The sequence below is a fragment of the Hemitrygon akajei genome, chromosome 19, assembly GCF_048418815.1.
Source record: "Hemitrygon akajei chromosome 19, sHemAka1.3, whole genome shotgun sequence".
In the NCBI taxonomy this organism is placed as follows: domain Eukaryota; kingdom Metazoa; phylum Chordata; class Chondrichthyes; order Myliobatiformes; family Dasyatidae; genus Hemitrygon; species Hemitrygon akajei.
The window spans coordinates 23824267-23844916 of NC_133142.1; the positions used below are offsets into that span (position 1 = coordinate 23824267).

General features: G+C 41.1%; 1 protein-coding gene across 1 annotated transcript in view; it reads left to right on the plus strand.

Moving 5' to 3' along the window:
* The window catches only part of LOC140741828 (filamin-B-like), a 162284-nt gene that overhangs the window by 62672 nt on the left and 78962 nt on the right, over positions 1-20650 (plus strand). The window contains 3 exon segments of the mRNA XM_073072270.1: positions 17194-17442; positions 18046-18143; positions 20420-20567. Coding sequence (XP_072928371.1) covers positions 17194-17442; positions 18046-18143; positions 20420-20567 — 495 coding nt within the window.

A 20650-nucleotide genomic window follows, 5' to 3' on the forward strand; every position in this document is an offset into this window, starting at 1 on the left:
GCCAGGCCATAGTGCAACCACTTAGGGCTCTGCACTGTGTATTTATAGAAGTTTGTCAACGTTTTTCATGATGTGCCAAAATTTCAGACACTTCTACATAGTAATAATAATAATACTTTTTATTGATCCCGAATGGGAAATTCTTTTAAGTAGAGGTGCTTGCATACTGGTTCCAAGACAGATCCTCTGGACATCTGGCTTCTTCCTGTAGTCAATAATCAGCTCTTTGGTTTTGCTGATGTTGAGTGAGGGGTTGTTTTAGTTGCACCACTCAACCAGATTTTCTATTTCCCTCGTATATACTGATGTGTCACCACCTTTGATTTGCTGATGGTGGTGAAAACCAATTGCTAATCTCAAGCCTGAATAAATCTGGAAATGTGGTAAATGCCAATGAGCTCCCTCCCAGAATGCACTCCCGCAGCCCTTGGCGCTAATATTAATGCATCAATATGAAATAGTGGCAATTCCTCACTTAACAACTGAGGGGGTTTGAGGAGGCTGAGGGTCTAAGTCTTACTTGTAAGTAAGACTTTTAACGTGTGCTACAAAATGGTTATTTTAATTTTTTGGGAAACATTTTGAAATTTGATATTGTTCTTTATATTCTGGCACAGATGCATTCTAGTCAAAATTCTTCACTGGATTAGGTGTTTGAAGTTCAGCTATCCATCCTAAAAATCCAAGTAAACCTTGAAGTAAATGTTAGAAGTGAACAGACACTTTCTTTTGTTCTGTGACTCTTTCTCCAGACCACTATTTAAAAGTATAATAGCAAATCCTAAATTTCCAGTAAAACGGTTTTGCATACTGCACAGGATGTGCTATGTTTGTGACTCTGGGCAGGAACATATGGTCCTTAGAGGCTTTAAAATCCATTCTTGTGATTACTCGTATATTGCTTAAACCCTATCAAACAGTCCAGGAATAAGACTTGTGAGTGAGCTGGAAAAAATTAATTCTGATGGCTCGGTAGTTGAAGCCACTATCTGCAATAAAGTTGGACACATTCTTTCTTTCTGCAGTTTGCATTGCTTGAGTGAGTAAGGATTTTTATGTGGATTGATGGAGGAAAATACAAGCAAAGAGAGCCAGGTTACAGGAGAAGCTTTTACAGGTTTTCGGATCTATTGAATAAGGAATTGTTGACAGATTTGGTTGTGTATACCTACAGTGGTAAAGAGCATAAATGATTGCAATATCCATCTTTCCACAAGCATTATTAAATGAGAATTTATGCTTCATCAATGTCAGGGTCATACCATACTTCCACTCAAGATAAATACAAAATGAAGTGGGTGTGTTGTCTAACATTTGTACAAGGTGGAATATCAGATATTATCCCGAGCAAGAGTTACAGCAATACACACACAATGCTGGAGGAACTCAGCAAGTCGGACAGCATCTGTGGAAATGAATGAACAGTTGATGTTTCGGGCCGCGACCCTTCTTCAGGGCTGAGGAGGAAAGTGATAGGCACCAGAATAAAAAGGTAGGGAGAGGGGAAGGAGGACCAGCTAGAAGGTGATAGATGAAGCCCGGTGGGTGGGAAAGGTCAAGGATGGAGAAGGAATCTTACAGGAGAGGAGCGTGGACCATAGGAGAAAGGGAAGGGGGAAGTGATAAGCAGGTGAGAAGAGGGAAAAGGTCAGTGAGGAAGGTTTGGGGGGGGGGAAGAATTTTTCTTAACTGGAAGAAGAAATAAATATTAATGCCATCAATCTGGGCAGCTGCCAACCTGAATATAAAGTGTTGCTCCTGTTTGTTCTAACTTGACAGCTGCATTGGTTCAGTTGGTCAGTCCTGCCTCAGCCCAGCACTTTTTATCCATTGCCACTTCGAGGAACGAAGGAGGCTATGGCACATAGCACAGTAATGAACATAATAAAACATTTTTGAGGTGTTTAGATAGGCACGTGAATGCGAGGAAAGTGGAAGGATGTGGACATTGTGTAAGCAGAAGAGATTAGTTACCCATTTGTTTGATTGGTTCGGTTCAGCATTGTGGGCTGAAGGGCCTGTTCCTGTGCTGTGCTGTTCTATGTGTTGGAGATAGATGAAGATGAGTTACCTCATGCACATCCACACATTGCAGATAACCAGGCTTTGTATTCACTGGTGAATGGTCACTAGGAGTATATGGACCTGTGCAATATTTTTGTCTCGCCTGTTTATAGAGATTAAGTTTGAAATGATGCCTGCCTGTTCCAGATATTCAGTGATCAATAATATCTAGTACTGTGACTTGAGAACCATGAAAACTTCACTTTTATCACCTTTTTTTCATGCACCCGCAAGGGTTTTGGGGGAAGTATCTAATTAACAGCTGATTACTTCAGGCCAAATGTTCCACAGTAAAGTTTCAGGTTTAGATGTGGGCTTATGTAATCAAATAAAGGGTAACTAGCTGACTTGCTGAGATTCTTTAGCATTTGTACTGTGGAATCTGGTTACTAATCCAGGTAATGTTTCATTCCAGATCCAATAATTCATTCATGATTTTTCAAAAGAATTGTTCTTTTGTTTAAATCCAGAAGTTTTGGATGTTGGACTCGGAGCTATTCCAAAAGCTTCAGCTTTGACAACGGCTTATGGTTTTCTCATAGCTTTGGGTGGGGTTTGATTTAGCTCATGTTTGTAACTTGATTTGCATCGTAGGCTTAGCCCTGTATGGAGTCTTATTAATTAGGCCTAGAACAAGTGAACTTTGCACTGTGGAAGTCCATGGCAAAGGTGAATCTGAGCAGGGTATTGGCCTCACTTGGTCAAAATGCAAGATGTGACTTAATAATGTTCAGTAGTTCCAGGGAAAAGATGGAACAGATATAGAAACGATATTGATCCAGATTCTATTGACGTGATGCCTCATCTTCAGTTGGTTGCTAATTTTATTCTTAATCTTTACCCTTGTGCACTGTAAATGTAGTTCATTTTACCACAGTAAGCATTAAAGCACACTCGTATTGGAGAATTGATTGTGGAAGGCAGCCTACAGTATTTCTTGGTTGTTGGATGAATGGTGGGTTGGATTGCAAGTGGGAAGCAGGATATTGGTTATATTGGATAAAGTGAGAAGCGGCAGAATCCCTTTTCCTTCTGGTGTTGAAAGTTTGTAACTTCACAAGGGTGGCAAATTGCTTGGGGTGGAGGGAGAAAATTGAACAGAATGCAGAATTTCTTTGATTATGCCAATGCTGGAAATCCAAAGCAACACACAAAATGCTGGAGAAATCCAGCAGGTCAGGCAGTACCTGTGAAAAGGAATAAACGGTCGGTGTTTTGGGTTGCAACCCTTCAGGACTGAAAAGGAAGGGGGAAGATACCAGTGTAAAAAGGCAGGGGGAGAGGAACGATGTCTAGCGAGAAGGTGATGGGTGAAGCCAGGTGGGCAGGAAAGGTAAAGGGCTGGACAGGAAGGAATCTGATGGAGGAGAATGGACCATGGGAGAAAGGGAAGTAGGGGTACCAGGGCAGATGTTGGGTAAGTGAGAAGAGGCCAGAGTGGGAATAGAAAAAGGAGGAAGGGGAGGGAAAACCTTTCTTTACTAGAAGGAGAAATCTATGTTCATGTCATCATGTTGAAGGCTACTTAGATGAAATAAGCGGTGTTGCACTTCCACCCGGAGAGTGGCCATGGCATAAGAGGAGGCCATGGACCAACATGTCAGAATGGGAATAGGAAAGGTTGGCCGACGGGGAAATTCTACTTTTGGTGGGTAGACCAGAGGTGCTCAACAAAGTGGTCCCCCAATTTATGACAGATCTCACCAATATAGAGGAGGCTGCATTGGGAACACTGGATACAATAGACGACCCCAACAGAATTGTAGGTGAAGTGTTGCCTCACCTGGAAAGACTGTTTGGGGTCCTGAATGGAGGTGAGGGAGGAGGCTAATGGGCAGGTGTAGCAGTCTGGCCGCTTGCAGGAATAAGTGCCAGAAGGGAGATTAGTGGGGAAGGATGGATGGACATAGAGGGAGTGATCCCTGCAGAAAGCAAAGAGTGAAGGAGTGGGGTATGGTAAAATGTGTTTGGTGGGATCCCTTTGGAGATGGGGGGGTCGAAATTGTGGAGAATATTATTATTGGTTAGGGAGGTAGGTTAGGATAAGAGGAACGCTGTTTTTGTTAAGGTGGCATATGATGTGGTGAGCATGGATTTGTGGGAAATGGAGGAGATGCAGGTGAGAGCAGCGTCAATGGTGGAGAAAAGGAAACCCAATTATTTGAAGGAGGACATGAAAGTCTTATCTCTGCCGCATCTGTTCCCAGGATAAAGGAACTGAGAAGGGGATACCATTTTTACAGGATACAGGGTCGGAAAAGGTATATTCAAGATAGCTATGGGAATTGCTGAGTTTATAAAAGATGCCAGTAGGCAGTTTGTTTCCAGAGATTAAATATGGGGAGGGAGGTGTCACGGTGAAAACGGAAGGCAAAGTTGATGAAATTGATGAGCTCAGCATGGGTGCATGAATCGGCATCGACGGAGTCATTAACATAGCAAAGAAAGAGTTGGGGGAGCATTACCAGGGAAGGTTTCAAGCATTGATTATTCTACATAGACTATGAAAAGGCCAGAGTAGCGGGGGCCTCGAGTCTGGAGAAAGTGGGAGGAACCAAAGGAGAAATTGTTGTGGGTGAGGTCTGGTTTTGCCAAATGGAGGTTGGTGGTGGAGGGGTACTGGTTGGTTCTTTTGTTGTGAGGTGGGGAGTAGAAAGCTTTAAAGCATTTTTGATGGGGCATAGCCTGATGGTCAGGGCCAGGGAATGGAGAGTTGCTGAGATTGAGAGCCTGTGAAGTCTCGTAGGTGTCGGTGGTAAGGGACTGAATCAAGGATAGAATGAAGTCAAGGTATGAGGACACTAGTTCCATGGGACAGAACATTGGGTCTACCCGGGTAGTCAGGTTTGTGGATCTTCAGAAGGAGGTAGAAACGAGCAGCATGAGGTAAGGGAACTGAGTTTGACGTACTGAGCTGGTTGATATTTCGTCAGCAGTTAGAGATGAAAAGATCGAGGGTAGGCAGAGAACCTGAGTGAAGCCTCCAAGAGGAGGGTTTGGGATGGGAGAAGGGGTCATCAGTGTGGGGTGGGGAATTCTTGCTAAAGGAGTGGGCTTGGAGATAGAAGAAGAGATCAGTGACGTGGCAGGTGCAGATGAAGTGGGACAAAGACAAGGCCCTTGCTGAGGACAGCACATTCTGCCTCAGTGGAAGTAAGAAGGAATGGTGAATACACAGCTGGGATTAGAACTGGGCCCCCCCCCCCCCCCCCCCCGATGCATCAAGCTAATTTCTTCCCCCCCCGCCCAATCCCAGCTCTCATCCCTGTCATGTCTTCACCATTCCTGCTGACCTTCCCCTCCCTGAGTGGAATCACACCGTGACCTCTATCTGTTATACACAATGCCCTGACATCATGCCAAAATCTGACTTCACCGCCCTTTCTGCCTGTGACACCCCTTACAGTGGTACAAAGTACCATGCATTTGTACTTTGCTTTTCACTGTGGAAGTCTGCCCTGTTTTTGACTTGTCAATAATCTGCATCACCTTGCACTTCATTAGAATTAAACTCCATTTGCCAACACACTGCCCAGTAACTCAGCTGATAAGATCCCCCTGTAATTTTTGAAAATCAACCTTCATTGTCTACTGTACAATCTATTTTAGTATCATTATCAAACTTGACTATGATTGTGTGCAGGTCTCCAGTCAGAGAAGCTGCTTTCTACCATCACCCTCTGCTTTCTACCATCACCCTCTGCTTTCTACCATCACCCTCTGCTTTCTACCATCACCCTCTGCTTTCTACCATCACCCTCTGCTTTCTACCATCACCCTCTGCTTTCTACCATCACCCTCTGCTTTCTACCATCACCCTCTGCTTTCTACCATCAGGCCAATTGTGTATCCAATCAGCTTCCATGCAATTTAACCTTCCAGAGTGGCCTGCCATGGAGAACATTATCAAAGACGAGATGTTGCTGGCTCATAGATCCCAGGTTTTTCTTTGCTGCCCTTAAATGCACAACATTAACTATTCTCCTGTCAACCAGCATCTCACCCAGTGATGCAAATATCTCATTCAGGGCTCCTGAAATTTCGTCTCACCTTCCCTGGCGTTCTTGGATAAACCTAGTCAGATTCTATGATTTGACTTGCTCTGCCTTTACTGTAATGTAGACTATTCCTAAGACCACCTAGTTACAAAGTATTAATCTCTTCAGAGTGTTTTGACAGTTAAGGACCTTGCCCATCTCCTGTGGCTCCACACAAAAGTGTCTCCTTTTGGTCCTTGAGGTCCCTATTCTTTCCTAGCTTTAGTGATGCAGTAAGTGTACATTCCAGTCTGAATGTCTTGCGTAATCCCATTTTCATAAATATTAAACTTTCATTGGAGTTGTGATCTAGAACTCCCTTGCAATGTTTGGCTCTTAATTTTATTGAAGCTTCTTTACTTGCAATGTAACTTTATGGATACTGAGTTTGAAGGACCTTTGAAGCATTTTGCAGATGAGAAAGATATGACTGCAAATATCACTCTGCTCTTTAAGAAGGGAAGAAGGCAAAAGAAAGGAAATTACAGGCCAGTTAGCCTAACCTCAGTGGTTGGGAAAGTGTTGGACTCTATATTCAAGATGAGCTTTTGGGGTACTGTACTTGGAAACTAATGATAAAATAAGTTAAAGTCAGCATGGTTTCTGTAAAGGGAAATCTTGCCTGACAAATCTGTTAAAGTTCTTTGAGGAAGTAAGAAGCAGGGTTGGCAAAGGAGAGGCTGTGGATGTCATTTACTTGGATTTTCAGAAAGCGTTTGATAAGGTGCCACACATGAGGCTGCTCAACAAGATAAAATCCTATGGCGTTACAAGAAAGATACTGGCATGGAAAGTGGAATGGCTGACAGGCAGGAGGTACCCAGGAATTAGTAAATCTGAAATGCTCTGCCACAGACTGCATGGAGGCCAAGTCTGTGCGTATGTTTAAGGTGGAAGTTGATCATTTTCGGATCAGTCAGGGCATCAAAGGATATGACGAGAAGACATGTATGGGATTAAGTGGGATCTGGGATCAGCCATGATGGAATAGCGGAGTAGACTCAATGGGCTGAGTGGCCTAATTCTGCTCCTGTGCCTTACGGACTTGCAAGTTTTTATCTTAAATAGTTGGGGGAATGACCTGTTTTATGTAATTGCAGTTTGAATCTTCTCAAACTCCAGCTACAGTAACTTCTATATTTAAAAAAAAATGCTGGATAGGAGAGGGCCAGTAAGATTTAAAGGAAATATCAGAATTTCTAGTTCTGGGATGGGGCAAATTCATACACGAATGATCAGTTCTCCCTTTCCCCATGATGCCTGACCTTTTGCACAGTTTTGGAATTATGAATTTTGTTCTAAGATAGTACCATGTGTTATCAGTTAGCACTACAGCATGAAAGATTAACTTTGCTCTAAAATTAGAATGGGGAGCAGTGCAGAAATGGCAAGCTGTCTACACGTGGCTCATCCAATAGTTAATGGCTTTATGATCTGTGGAGGAATGGAAATATGCTGAAAGTTGTCATATTCTCAGTGATCTGAATGGCTTGCGTTGTTAGAAAACTCTTGGCCATTGGGCTGATTAAATCTTCCCCCACCAAATTACCTACCATTATATTTAAAGGCACATTTTCCTTCCTGTATTGTGTAGAGTTTAATCTGCATTTGGTCTTGGAGTAAATAGTGGAGGGTGGAGAAAGGACTTTGAGCTGATAGAGGGAGGTGCAGTGAATGAGGGGATGTTCTCTGCTAACATGGGAATCTTCTCTTTGACTTTTGAGTTCATGGGCGTTTAAAATCTAACTTGGTCTTTTGTGTTTGCAATTGGCACACTTAAATGTTAACGCCTTTAAAGCTGCAAGCACACCATGGGGCCTGTTCAGATTCTGGTGATTCTGGCTCTGACAAAACGGTTGAAAGGGCTGCACCATTTTTGAATTGAATTCATTCTGGAGCTGGGCCCGCAAATAAATTGAACATCCCAAGTTTTCTGATTTATCTGTTTGCAAAAGCACAAAGCCTAAACTTGCAGTGAAATTGTTGTATCCTGCCTAGTTACCCACTATCCTTGATTTATGAAAGTTAGCTTGAGGTGAATCCATTATCCAATCTGGAGGATAAACATTATGCTTGCTATGGCTACGATATTCAGCCAAAGTCTTTGAACTGCTGGGATGATGAGTTGGGAATGTAATGCAAGTTCTCAAGTCTTCAAAATTGTCCCTAGTATTGATGAACAATGGGTTAAATTCTTAGTGCAATATTGTGGAATTTCATCAATTTTAAGACTGCATAAATGTTGTACAAAGTTTTAAGAGTTTTGCTTAAGTTTTCATGTGTTTGGAATTTTGACCAAATGTTTATCTGTTTAAACATGTTCATATGTGAGGAAGGGTGGTGGGTGGTGAAATGGATCAGTGCCAGTTGAATTTTGCCGTGGATTACATAATCACCTGAGTTATGATTTTTAAATTGTTGGAAATTTGTTACTGAAGTGATTTTTTGCTTGAAATTTCCCAACTAATTTTACTGTATATTAAAATGCCTGTAATTAGAGGTCTAGTTGGTTCAGACTTAATGCAATGCTTAATTTTTCATAGTTGGGAAATGTATTTATTAAAGTGTTTAAATAGATTTTAAACATATGAAACTGTTGTGTTCTTATTGAAATTTGAAAGTTCGAAGTAAATTTATTACCAAAGTACATATGTCACACATACAACTGAGATTAATTTTTCTTGCGGGCGTATAATAGCCATAATAAAATCAATGAAAGACTGTATCAACAGGGCAGACAACCAGTGTGCAAAAGACAAACTGCAAATACAAAAAGAAAAGGAAAAAGTAGTCAGTAAATAAACAATAAATGTAAAGAATTTGGGATGAGCGTCCTTGAAAATGAACCCATAGCTTGTGGGAACAGTTCAGTATCTCATTTAAAACTTGTATGTGACACAGGCTCTTGCGTCAGTATTTCCACTTGCAAATTAACTATGGCATGATTAATCCTGTCACGTACCCTTCCCATTGTCCCAAGCTACTTGTAGCCTGTCATCTGTGTGCTTTAATCTTGCCCATAATGGTTGCAACTCAGGCAAGGCGCCTGTGGATTTGAAGATTTTTGTTCTTCCTGCATGTCGATCTGCTCAGCTTTTAATTCCAGTGGCACAGTCCTCATGATAGTGTGGGTTTCCTTTGGGTGCTGTGGCTTGCCCTCGCATTACGAACGTTTGTGGTTATGGCCGGCGACTGGTGGACATGCCGTGTTGGAAGCATGGCCACACTTGTGAGCTGCACCCAGCACAACCTACTGACTGTTGGTTGCTGACACATTGCACAGTATTACAATGTACAAGTGACAAAGCTAATCTAGCTTTGCAATTTGTACCTATCAGTTCAGAAGTGGTTTTGGTTGTGCTGAGTTGGTCAACTTCATGTCCCAGTTTCTTGCAGTTTATAGGTTTAAGACATCAGTTTTCCAAACTATTTCTGCTTAATTACATCAAAGTTGTTATTTAAAGTGTCATCTTAATCTTTCCCAAACATTCTGAAAGACTGTGGCATTGGAGAAATTATACTGAACGGGCTTAATTTTCTGAGTAATGTACTAATCAAACCATTTGATATCAGCATTCCGTAGGTTGCATCTTCTATATCAACTGGCTTGTGATAACATTTTTAAAGTACAGTGACATTTTTAGATGACTTTTATCCCAAATTTGGATCTAGTGTGTTTGATTTGTTAAATTAGCAGTCTGTAACGTGACTAGTGTCATTGACTAGGTGAAAGTTCTTCCATTAAGGAAGAGGGGGAGAAGTGTTAAAGGCTGATCACTAGTTGATCTGGATCAATGGACCGTGGACACCTACAGCACATTACAGGCCATTCGGCCCACAATGTTGTGCCGACCATGTAATCTACTCCAGAAACTGCCTAGAATTTCCCTACCGCATAGCCCTCTATTTTCCTAAACTCCACGTGCTCCATCTAAGCATCTCGTAAAAGACCCTATTGTATCCGCCTCAACCACCTTCATTGGCAGAGCATTCCACGCACCCACCACTCTGTGTGATAATATAGATGGACGCATCTTGCCACAGATTTGAGCGCACGGTTTAGTTTGAAGAGAAAGCTAAATTCTAATCATTATCCCATCCCTGATGGCTGCTGTCTGGACATGTCACCGCTCTAAAAGTGTTGCTCTGAATTGTTGCATTTCTTTTATTTTGGCCGGCTGATTAACCTTGAGGCACTTTCGATTTGTATGACGACTTGCTGGATGAAGGTACAAAATGATTTCTGGTAAATAGAGTATGGTTGCAAAAAACCTGTATAATTTTGGTTTTATTTTTTAAAACTCTGTCTACTTACGTACATATAACACTTTGTAAGGTTGCTTTCTGTCTAGTTTGGCAAGGTTGGTAAATTTACTTGGGTTCATTGAAATGATGCTTTTTTCCCCTATAGACATGACTCATTAATCATTGCACATCTTTCAAGTGCTAGAAATTTTCAACGATGTTGTCCCAATGGTGGTGTTAAATCTGCATTAAGTGTGGTATAATTGCAAGTACCAATTATAATTTCTGTTAGTGAATCAAGAAGAACTGTGCATGTTCAGCACTGCTGGGTTGTGTGACCACCTAATCCACTCTTGGGATAGAATGTTTAAAAGGTAGATAGTCCACTGATTCCAGTGCTAGTCCATCCAGTTCTCAGATGAACCAAAATGGAGTTCTTCTCTGGTACAGTAACATTTGTTTTGAGCACGTCAGGTAACTTAGAAATCAAGATTCTATATTTATGTGGTTCCCTCCCACAACACCACCCCCCCACCATTTAACCCTAGGCCAATCATGGGCCACTCTTGCAATGGCGAATTAACATACTAACTAGTATGTCTTTGGACTGTGGGAGGAAACCCCTGCCTCCCATGGGGAGGATGTAGACTCCTTGGAGGGTATCAGAACTGAAATCTGAATTCTAATGCCCTATGCTATAATGGGGTCACGCCTGCCACTACACTACTGTGTGGCACCCAGTGTGTTAAACATCCTTTAACTAATGCACTTATCAATACTTTAAAACCACGAGGCATTTTCTGTTTTTAGATACTTTATTGATCCCAAAGGAAATTACAGTGTCACAGAAGCATTGTGCGTGCACAGATATAAATATTAGAAGTAGAAAGAATAAAAATAAGTTACCACAAACATTCCAACAGGAGGGAGTCATCACTTTCTTGGCTCATTAGAGTCTAATGGCCGAGGGTAAAAATGACCTCATATAGTGTTCTTTTGGAGCAGCGCAGTTGTCTTAGTCTATCACTAAAATTGCTCCTCTGCTCAGCCAAGGTGGCATGAAGAGGGTGAGAAACATTGTCCAGAATTGCCAGGATTTTCCGGAGGGTTCTTTGTTCTAACACAGCCTCCAGTGTGTCCGGTTTGACTCCTGTAACAGAGCCAGCCTTTCTAATCCGTTTATTGAGGCTGGTGGCATCACCCAGGTTGATGTCATTGCCCCAGCACACCACAGCATAGAAGAGTGTACTGGCGATAACAGACTTGTGGAACACGTGAAGGAGAGGCCGGCATACTCCGAAGGACCTCGGTCTCCTCAGGAAGTAGAGGCGACTCTGATTCTTGTGCACAGTCTCTGTGCTCCACTCAAGTCTGTCATCCAGGGCCCCCCACCTCCCCCGTCCCAGGTACTTGTAGTACCACACCACATCCATATCCTCACCATCAATAGTAACGGGACAATGCAGGCTTGGTCTTCCTAAAGTCCATCACCATCTCCTTTTGTCTTGCTGATTGTTGAGCTGCAGATGATTCAGCTTGCACCATTTGACAAAGTCCTCCACCAGGGCCCCTTATTCATCCTCCTGCCTTATTGCTGAGTTATCAGAATTTCTGCAGATGACATGACTCAGTGTTGTATCTAAAGTCCGACGTATACAGGGTAAACAGGAAGGGAGCCAATACAGTCCCCTGTAGGGCCCCAGGGCTGCCTATAGTCATTTCTGACACACAGCTCTGAAGCCTCATGTCTTTCTAAATATCCTACAACTAACTTAATAGATTCCAGCTTTTCCCCAATGGGACATTAGACTAACTACTCAGTCACCCTCCCTGTTCTCTCTTGCATTCCAAATTTGATCAGATTCAGTTTGTTATTGGACTGTTTAAAGTGTGGAAAAACAGAAGGGCGTCTCTGCGTGAATGCCATGCTTGAATGCTGGACTAGCCATGACCTTCCACGCTTGCTCCGCATATCACTCCCTTCATCTTGGCATTCATGATTCAAGATTTGAAATTTTGTGCCATAAATTGCGCCCAGAATTTTAATGCTCTGTACTCGAATCTACATTCATTAAATGCTGAAATATTGACTTCATGCTCGAGGTAATGTCTCCGTTACAAGGCTGAAATATAATCTGAGCTCCTGCAAGAGCTGGTGCAGCTTACGAGGTCATTCACCTACTTTCGGATCTGCCTGTCCCACTACGGACTGCAGGAACTGCATGAACTTCTTGATGATCCCAGATCCTTGTCTACTCCATTGAACATTTGCCATGGACTTGAAGTTTGTAATTCAAGCACTGGAGTAAGATTCTGCTTCCTAGGACCATGTGAATATTCACATCTTGTTTTGATTTGAGGTGGCTGTGAAGAGCTTAATATTAATATCTTATATATCGGTTTTTAGGTTATTTAGGAAGTTAATATGCTACTAAATCTTTGAGCAGGAGGAGAGCCAATGATCAGCAGTCTTGCTGTTGAGACTCCTATTGCCCTTTCATTTTTGAACAGTTTTTCTTCAGTGAACACACAACAGCACGGATCCTTCAGCCCATGTTATGCTAACCCTGTAGCCTACTCCAAGATCAATCTAATGCTTCCCTCCTTTTTAGCCCTCTATTTTTTCTTTCTTCCCTGTACCTATCTAAGAGTCTCTTAAATATCTTTGTGCCTCTACCATCACCGCTGGGTGCGTGTTCCATGCGCCCTTCACTGTTTTCTTTTTTTTAAAAACTACCTCTTGCATCCCTCCCATATGTTCTTCCAATCACGCTTAGAATTATGCCCTCCTGTATTACACCCTAGGGAAAATGCCTCTGGTTGTTCACTCTGTCTCATGTACACCTCTATCAAGTCGCCTCTCTTGCTCCAAAGAGAAGAGCTCATTTGCCACCCTCCAATCTTCTGGTACTGTTCCTGTGGCCAGTGAGGATACAAAGATCATTAGCAAAGTAGTATCTTCCCTCATTTCCTGTAGTAACCTGGGCCCACTATCCTAATGATTTTCCAAAGTTTCAGCACCTGCTCTTCCTTCACATCAACATGTTCCAGCTTACTAAACTGTTCTACGTTGATCTCACATTTGTTGAGGTCCCTTTCAAGGCCAAATAATAAAGCAAGATATTCATTAAGGACCTCTCCTACCACCTCCAATTCCAGGCGCATTTCATCTTATCCCTGATCGGACCTGCCCTCACTCAAGTCCACCACCTGTTGTTCACGTGTGTGTAGAACTCCTTGGGTGTTCTTAATCCAAGGCTTCCTCGTGTGCCATGCCAACTCTCCTGTACCCCTTCTTAAGTTTCTTCCTGGCTACCTTGAAGCTCCCAAAGTGCCCTGTTTTCTCTGTCCTTCTAAATCTGAAGTATGCTTCTTTGTCCCTCTTGATAAGACGTCCCCCATCTCTTGCCAACCATAGCTCCTTCGCCCTACCATCCTTTTCCTGTCGCAAATAGGGCAAACTATCCAGAACCCCATGTAAGTGCCCCTTGAACAAGTTCCTCATTCTTACTGTGCAGTGATGATCCAAAATTTCTAGTGCTGTTTTTAAGTAATCTTGAATTGATAATTATTGTTCAACCTGTCCTCCAGATCCTTTACAGTTACTACGTTTGTACATTAAGTTTGCTCTTGATCAGCTTTTGGTCCAAATGAACGCTGAGTGTCAGATGTGAAGGCTGGTTAATTGTTTATTTTACAGGTAGTATTCAGCTTCTTTGAAACATGAAGCAGCCACACCTGGTTTTCGCAAAAGCTCCACCTTGGATCAGTTGTAACAGGCACAGATATCACTGCCAGATCTGTGGTGAATGACTTCATTTCCTTTTTAGGTGATGTGCTGTCTTGTATGAGTGGTAGGGTGGAGATTCAACTCCTCCAAAGGAGGTGCACTGTGCTTCTTCCCTCTGCTAGTCTGCAGGTTGCCCTTGGGGAAGGTGTAGCACCTGCTTAGCCCCTTGATCAGGGCTATGTGAAGCCATGGGAACAGGTGGTGGATGGTTGTAAAAGCAGTTGATGCATATAACAATCTCTGAAGAGTATTGATAACGGCTGGGGTCACCCATCTTGTAAAGACACTGCCCAGAAGAAGGCAAAAGCAAACTACTACTGTAGAAAATTTGCCACGAGCGATCATGGTTCTTTGAACGACCATAATCGCCCAAGTCGTACGACATGGCACTTAACGGAATGAGCGAGCTTTCATATAATGGTGAGGGATTAATTGGTTGACAAATTTTGGTTACATATCAAATGAGTAGCACCATCATTGAGTCACACCAACCTTAATCTGACCATGGGGTGATTACTATTCTAATAAACGCTCAGTAATCTTCATCTCCTGTTGTCACTGAGTCAAATATCCTTGGAAGAAGTAAAATGTTGCAATGACAATAAACAAAAGCTTGGTTCAAAAGCATTTCCTGTTGCATAACATGCCAAGAGGGAGGATGATATCACCAGAGGACATCTTTCCAACTGCAAACTGATTTGAACGTATTTTGCTGCTGAAACGGCGGTGAGCCTTAAAGTATACCGAAGGCCCATCGTGTACCCGAGTTCTGATAAAATGGCTTTATCGTCATTTTGCATTGGGTGCAAGTTTTAAAAGATGGGTGAAGGTTTGGGATGCAGTATTAGAGTATTTGCTTCAAAGTTATTTGGAGACCATGGAAAATTTTGATGATAAATAAATACCTATCTCATCTATAGAACACTAAACATAATAGCAACACTTTGTTGTGCTTTACATGAAGCTACAGATTTAGTTTGTTTTCAGATGCAAAGTAAGAAATGCCAAATGTGCTGCTTTTGAACAAATGATACAAGTTGTGTATAATATAGTTATGCTTAACACTTCGACTCTAGGGCTTCATTTTAAATATTTGCAAATGTGGTGCATTGTATTCTTCCAAATGTTAGTTTACTGCCATGTCAAACAAGAGTAAATGCACCGGTTAATCATTATGAAAATGCCAATTGTACTATAATTCACCTCTGTGCTTGGCTATCTCCCAAAATAACCTTTTATTATATCAAGTATTAATTTCTTAAACCAAAACTGATTTTGCTTGTTCCTGTACATAGCATCTTGGGGCTTTAGGTAAGGAATCATAAAGGATACATAACAGGGGCAGTACATGAGGTTAAAAGTGACATTTTTAATTGAAGTATTATCAAAGAATATTTAACAATTGCATGAAAAGATGTATTGAATTGAGAATAAAATCAAACATTGTGCTATTTTTGGGTATACTTGATCTATTTGGTTATAAGCACAGTTAGCACATTCTAAAGACCTTGTTCTATTCCTGCTTTATATCTTGTTGGTCTTGGGTTTTGTGGTTCCAACTTTTATTTTGAATGGCATTAAACTGGTGGAACTTTACTATTTTAATAATAAGTGCAAGGAAGAAGAGGTATATGGTGAATTCCTGTGAATTGGGGCAGGTGTATATTTGGGAAAGCTAAAATGGGAAGGAAGTCTAATTGAGAAAATAGCTGGTATTCCCTTCACTCCTTCGGAGCTATGCTGCTTAATTGAGACGTGAGACTTGCTGAACAGTTTCTAACTTGCATCAATCACATGCAATAGTGTGGTCGTTGGAGACCTACGCAATGCTTCAAGCAATCGTGTTTGAGTTCAGAAAGCAGCGGCTAGACATTATTACAGCAGTAATGAGCAGTAAGGCAATTCAGATCTGTTCTCCAGTCACAAGCGAGAGAATCTGCACATGCTGGAAATCCAAGTAACACGTAAAGGGTCTCGGCCCGGAATGTTGACTGTACCTTTTTCCATAGACGCTGCCTGGCCCGTTGAGTTCCTCCAGCGTTTTGTGTGTGTTGCTTGTCAGAACTGTTCTGCTCATTGCAGCTTCAGGCATTCAGGCTGGGAGTGAAGAGACAATTTAACTACATCAGCAAGTTAGGAACTTCGAAACATTTGAAGGTATCAGCAATCATCTTGAATATTACAATGAAAATGAAGATTTGGAGGATGCGATCATCAGCAGCATTGTAGGAAGACAGTTCATTATCTGCACTAGGTGTCTGCTGATCAGTCAAAAGAACGCTACGTGGATAAATTCCTCCATCCATAAGTATTAGGAACTAGAATTTTATGGTACTGTAGTAATATTGTTCTATATTTCATTTAAATGTATGTTTTGTTACTCATTTCATGACAGCCAATCAGGGTAGCGCTTAATTGGGCCATAATGTGCTGGTCCCAATGTGTCTCAATTAACCAGGATCCACTGTATTCAAGCTGAGTTTATTGTTTTTTTTTAATGTTCTTAATTCCTGTGCTGAAATAGCACTTTGTAATGGGGGTGGCTGTGATTACTTTTGGCATTAAAGTACTACTGTATAAATTAGACATAATTGTGTAGTGCTTAAATCATCTGGAGGCCTGAATGAGGTTTAAATTTCACCACGATACTTCGGAAACTTTTAAGTTAATGAGTTTGTTTATTTTTTTAAAGGAAAAGATCTGTTAAGTATCCATAATGTGGCTGTATAATAGTTCAATATTTGTATTATCTGCAATCAGATATCAGCAACAAGGTCATTTATGGATTACACACAAATGGCAGATTAGGCAGCATCTATGGAGGGAATAAAGAGTCAACGGTTCGGGCTGTCTATTCCCCCTCCATAGATGCTGCCTGACCTGCACAGTTCCTCCAGCATTTTGTGTTATTCTGGATTTCCAGAATCTGCAAAACCTCTTGTAGAGTATTTTTGATCAACATTTTGTGGAATAGAAATTAAGAAATGGCTTCGTTATACAATTTTTTTCCTCCACTGTCCTTGCACCAACTAATGAATTTTTTGTTTCATTTTTCAGACAGCAAAGCAATTGTGGATGGGAATCTGAAACTCATTCTCGGACTGATATGGACTTTGATTCTTCATTACTCCATTTCTATGCCAGTTTGGGATGATGAAGGAGCGGATGATGTAAAGAATCAGACACCCAAACAAAGACTACTGGGATGGATTCAGAACAAGCTACCTGATTTGCCAATCACCAACTTCAGCAATGACTGGAAAGATGGGAAAGCCCTGGGTGCCCTTGTTGATAGCTGTGCCCCAGGTAAGCAGCTCGTCAAGTCTTATTTGAAGACAAGTGTGCAATCTTTGGCATAACAGTGCCTGATATGGATATAGCTGTTGAACTGATTGTTTCTGACATTGGGCAGTAGTTCTTTCAACTGTAAGTGAAAAATGTGGGAAATGTCTAGTTCTCCTTTATTCATCCTTCAGTGGGAAGTCCTGGATTCCAGTTAAACTACCAGTCCAGAAATGTGGCAGAAATTGCCCTGAATACTTCTACGGACCATCAGTACTTAACATCATGGGGATGGATTTTTGATTCCTGATGGCAGTGTTTCTTTCCTGTATTGCCACAGGCCATTGAAACAGTCTTATCTTTAAATTTTGGGTCTTAACTTTATTTTACATTTGACCTTTTATTAGTGACTTTGGGGTAAGGGGATGATTTAATTCTTTCTTTGAAATAATCCAATGATTTTGTTGTCAGCTTGTTGGCAGCTTTCAAGAGATGTATAATGATTTTCAAATTATTTCTAGTGCCAGTTCTAGGTATAGGAATTTTGCTTTATACACATACTGTTGTAACATTATGTCTGAATACATGATGGTGTCAATAATGCTCTAATGATTTGCTGGGTTTCAGGCTTGTGCCCAGACTGGGAAATTTGGGACACCAGTAAACCAGTGGAAAATGCACGTGAAGCTATGCAACAAGCAGATGACTGGCTTGGAGTACCGCAGGTAAGTTAACACCTTTTTGTTAATCAACTTTGTATCCATTTCTAGTGTAGAGCCATTTAAATGGGAATTACTTGGAATGAGCATAATTACTTAATATTTTGGGTCTAGTCTTTTTGAGCAGAGCTAGGCAGATCAGAAGTTTCGAGGTGCAAAAGATTATGAAGGAACAGAATATAAAAGTTCTCATGGGGAGCCGAGTAGAGGAGACTAAATGACAAGGGTGATGGGAGCAGGGAAAAGCAAAAGGGTGGAAGTGAGATTACATGAAACGTTAATTCCCAGTTGGAAAACCAATCGAAACGTGAGAATTGAGGATTGAAAGATGAATGACAGGAGTGGATTTTGCCTTGCCTTCCCTTAACCAAGCCGTTGAAGATGTGCCTTAAAGTTTGCTGCTTAATGTCAGATATTAAAACACTCTAGTTTCTGTGTTTTTAAATAGGAAAGTTAAAGTTAATTGTCTTCAATATTGCGGACTTCAGTGAAGTAGTTAAACGGATGACAATTGGCAGTGTTTGCATCCCATCTTCAATTTGGTGCCTTTTCAGACAAAAACTCCAGACCTTAGTTTATGAAGTATCATTTGTTTTAAACAAAATTTCTGTTTCTGTATTGAAGCTATTCATAGAGGCTTTCTGAATCTGAGCTAACAACTTTTACAGCCTTCATTGGCTGCCTTCCAGTTTGGATATTGATCCAGTAGTGTATTTCACCAGTAAAATAACTGAAATCAAAGCTTCTGTACTCCTGTGCTTAGTGACATGGTGCAGGTATAAATCAGCAGCGCTGAAACAATGGTTTCTTTTTCCATTCATTTTCCAGATTGTATATTTTGCCCTTAGTATGATACGCCACTTGAACTTGCGCTGGCCAAATGAGTCATTCCCTCAGGGTGGGGTTTGGGGCGGTTGGTGGGGGCAGCGCAGGGAGCTGAGCAACATAAGTTTTGTTTAAATTATGTTATGCAATGTGGTGCATCTTTTTCTGAATGTATGAACTGATTTTTTTCTGTAATTCTGTAGTTTAACATTTGCGTCATTAACTTTACTCATTAAGACAACTCTAACTAATGCAGCTTAAGAATAAAGTCAGCTAAAAGGGTTTGCCTATCTACTACTTTGTCAGATGCTTAATTAAAGTCAGACTTCACTGTAATTGAGCTGTCCCTTGTTTTAGTAACGCTGAACCAGGTTTTACTTCAGTATGAACGTAGTTTTTTGGAAAGGCCATTCATAAATGTTACAGTCTGTGCAGGCTGAAATTCACATCCTTTTTGCAGAAGATAAAAATGGGTTTTTGAGTACTTTTTAAAAAAAAAAAAAAAAAAAAACAAACAGCAGAATTGGAATTCAATAAATTCTGAAGCGGAACTCATTGTTCCTGTCATAGCCTGGTGGTTACACAACAAGGAAAGGGTCCTGTTGTTTTTTTTTTCCCTCTTTCTACTCTGTCTGGAAATATTACTGGAAGCTGAGTGCCTGAGCAAAATGCATTTCAGTTTTTGAAGGATACTGATATTGCTGATTCAATTTTCACTTTGTTCCTGGTCACACTTTGTATGGAGAATTTTACAGATTTTGTAGTAAAATGATCCGAGAGTTTTTGATAACATTCTGTATCACCAAGTTTTAGCCAGTAAGCTAAAATACTGTTTGGAAAGTAGCTCCAGTTTGGAAGTGGAATTGCTTTCTGTAATGTACTAAGATAGAATGGACATCAGATATGACACAGTGACTTGAGACAGAACTAGATAAAACAATAATGCAGAATAAAGTGTAATGGCTACAGAGTACAGTGCAGCTAAACATTATGGTGCACTCTCATAAGTAGGTATATTCTGAGGTCAAGAATTGGGGGCCATTTAATAGAATTATACAGAAATAGAACCAAAACAAATAAAACAAAAGCACAAATATGAGAAAATCTGCAGATTCTGGAAATCCAAAACAACACAAAATGCTGGAGGAACTCAGCAGATCAGGCAGCATCTGTGAGAAAAGAGTAGACGTGTGGTGTATCAGGCCAAGACCCTTCAGGGCTAAGTCCTTTTAAATGCATTTTGTTTTAACCTCGTGCCTTTGATTTAAATGTTAATTTTTGGAACCTGTGTAGTGATGGGTAAATGAAAACAAGAAATCCTACTGGAAATGTGAACGTTCTTTCTTAAAAGTCAATGGTGTAGATTTGCCTTGAACAATTAGTGTTTATAATTACAACCAAGTTTTGCTGCCGGTTCGAGGGTGAATTGAAATGTAACTGTCTAATTTATCTTCCAGGTCATTGCTCCAGAAGAAATCATAGACCGAGATGTGGATGAGCAGTCTGTAATGACCTATCTGTCACAGTTCCCCAAGGCTAAACTGAAGCCTGGAGCCCCCTTAAAACCCAAGCTGAATCCCAAGAAAGCAAGGGCATATGGTCCAGGTAGGTCTAAATCTCAAGCACATTAACAGCTTCTGTGGGTGTTCAGTTTGAAAGTGCAAACTCTTATCAGCGTTTTATCCCAC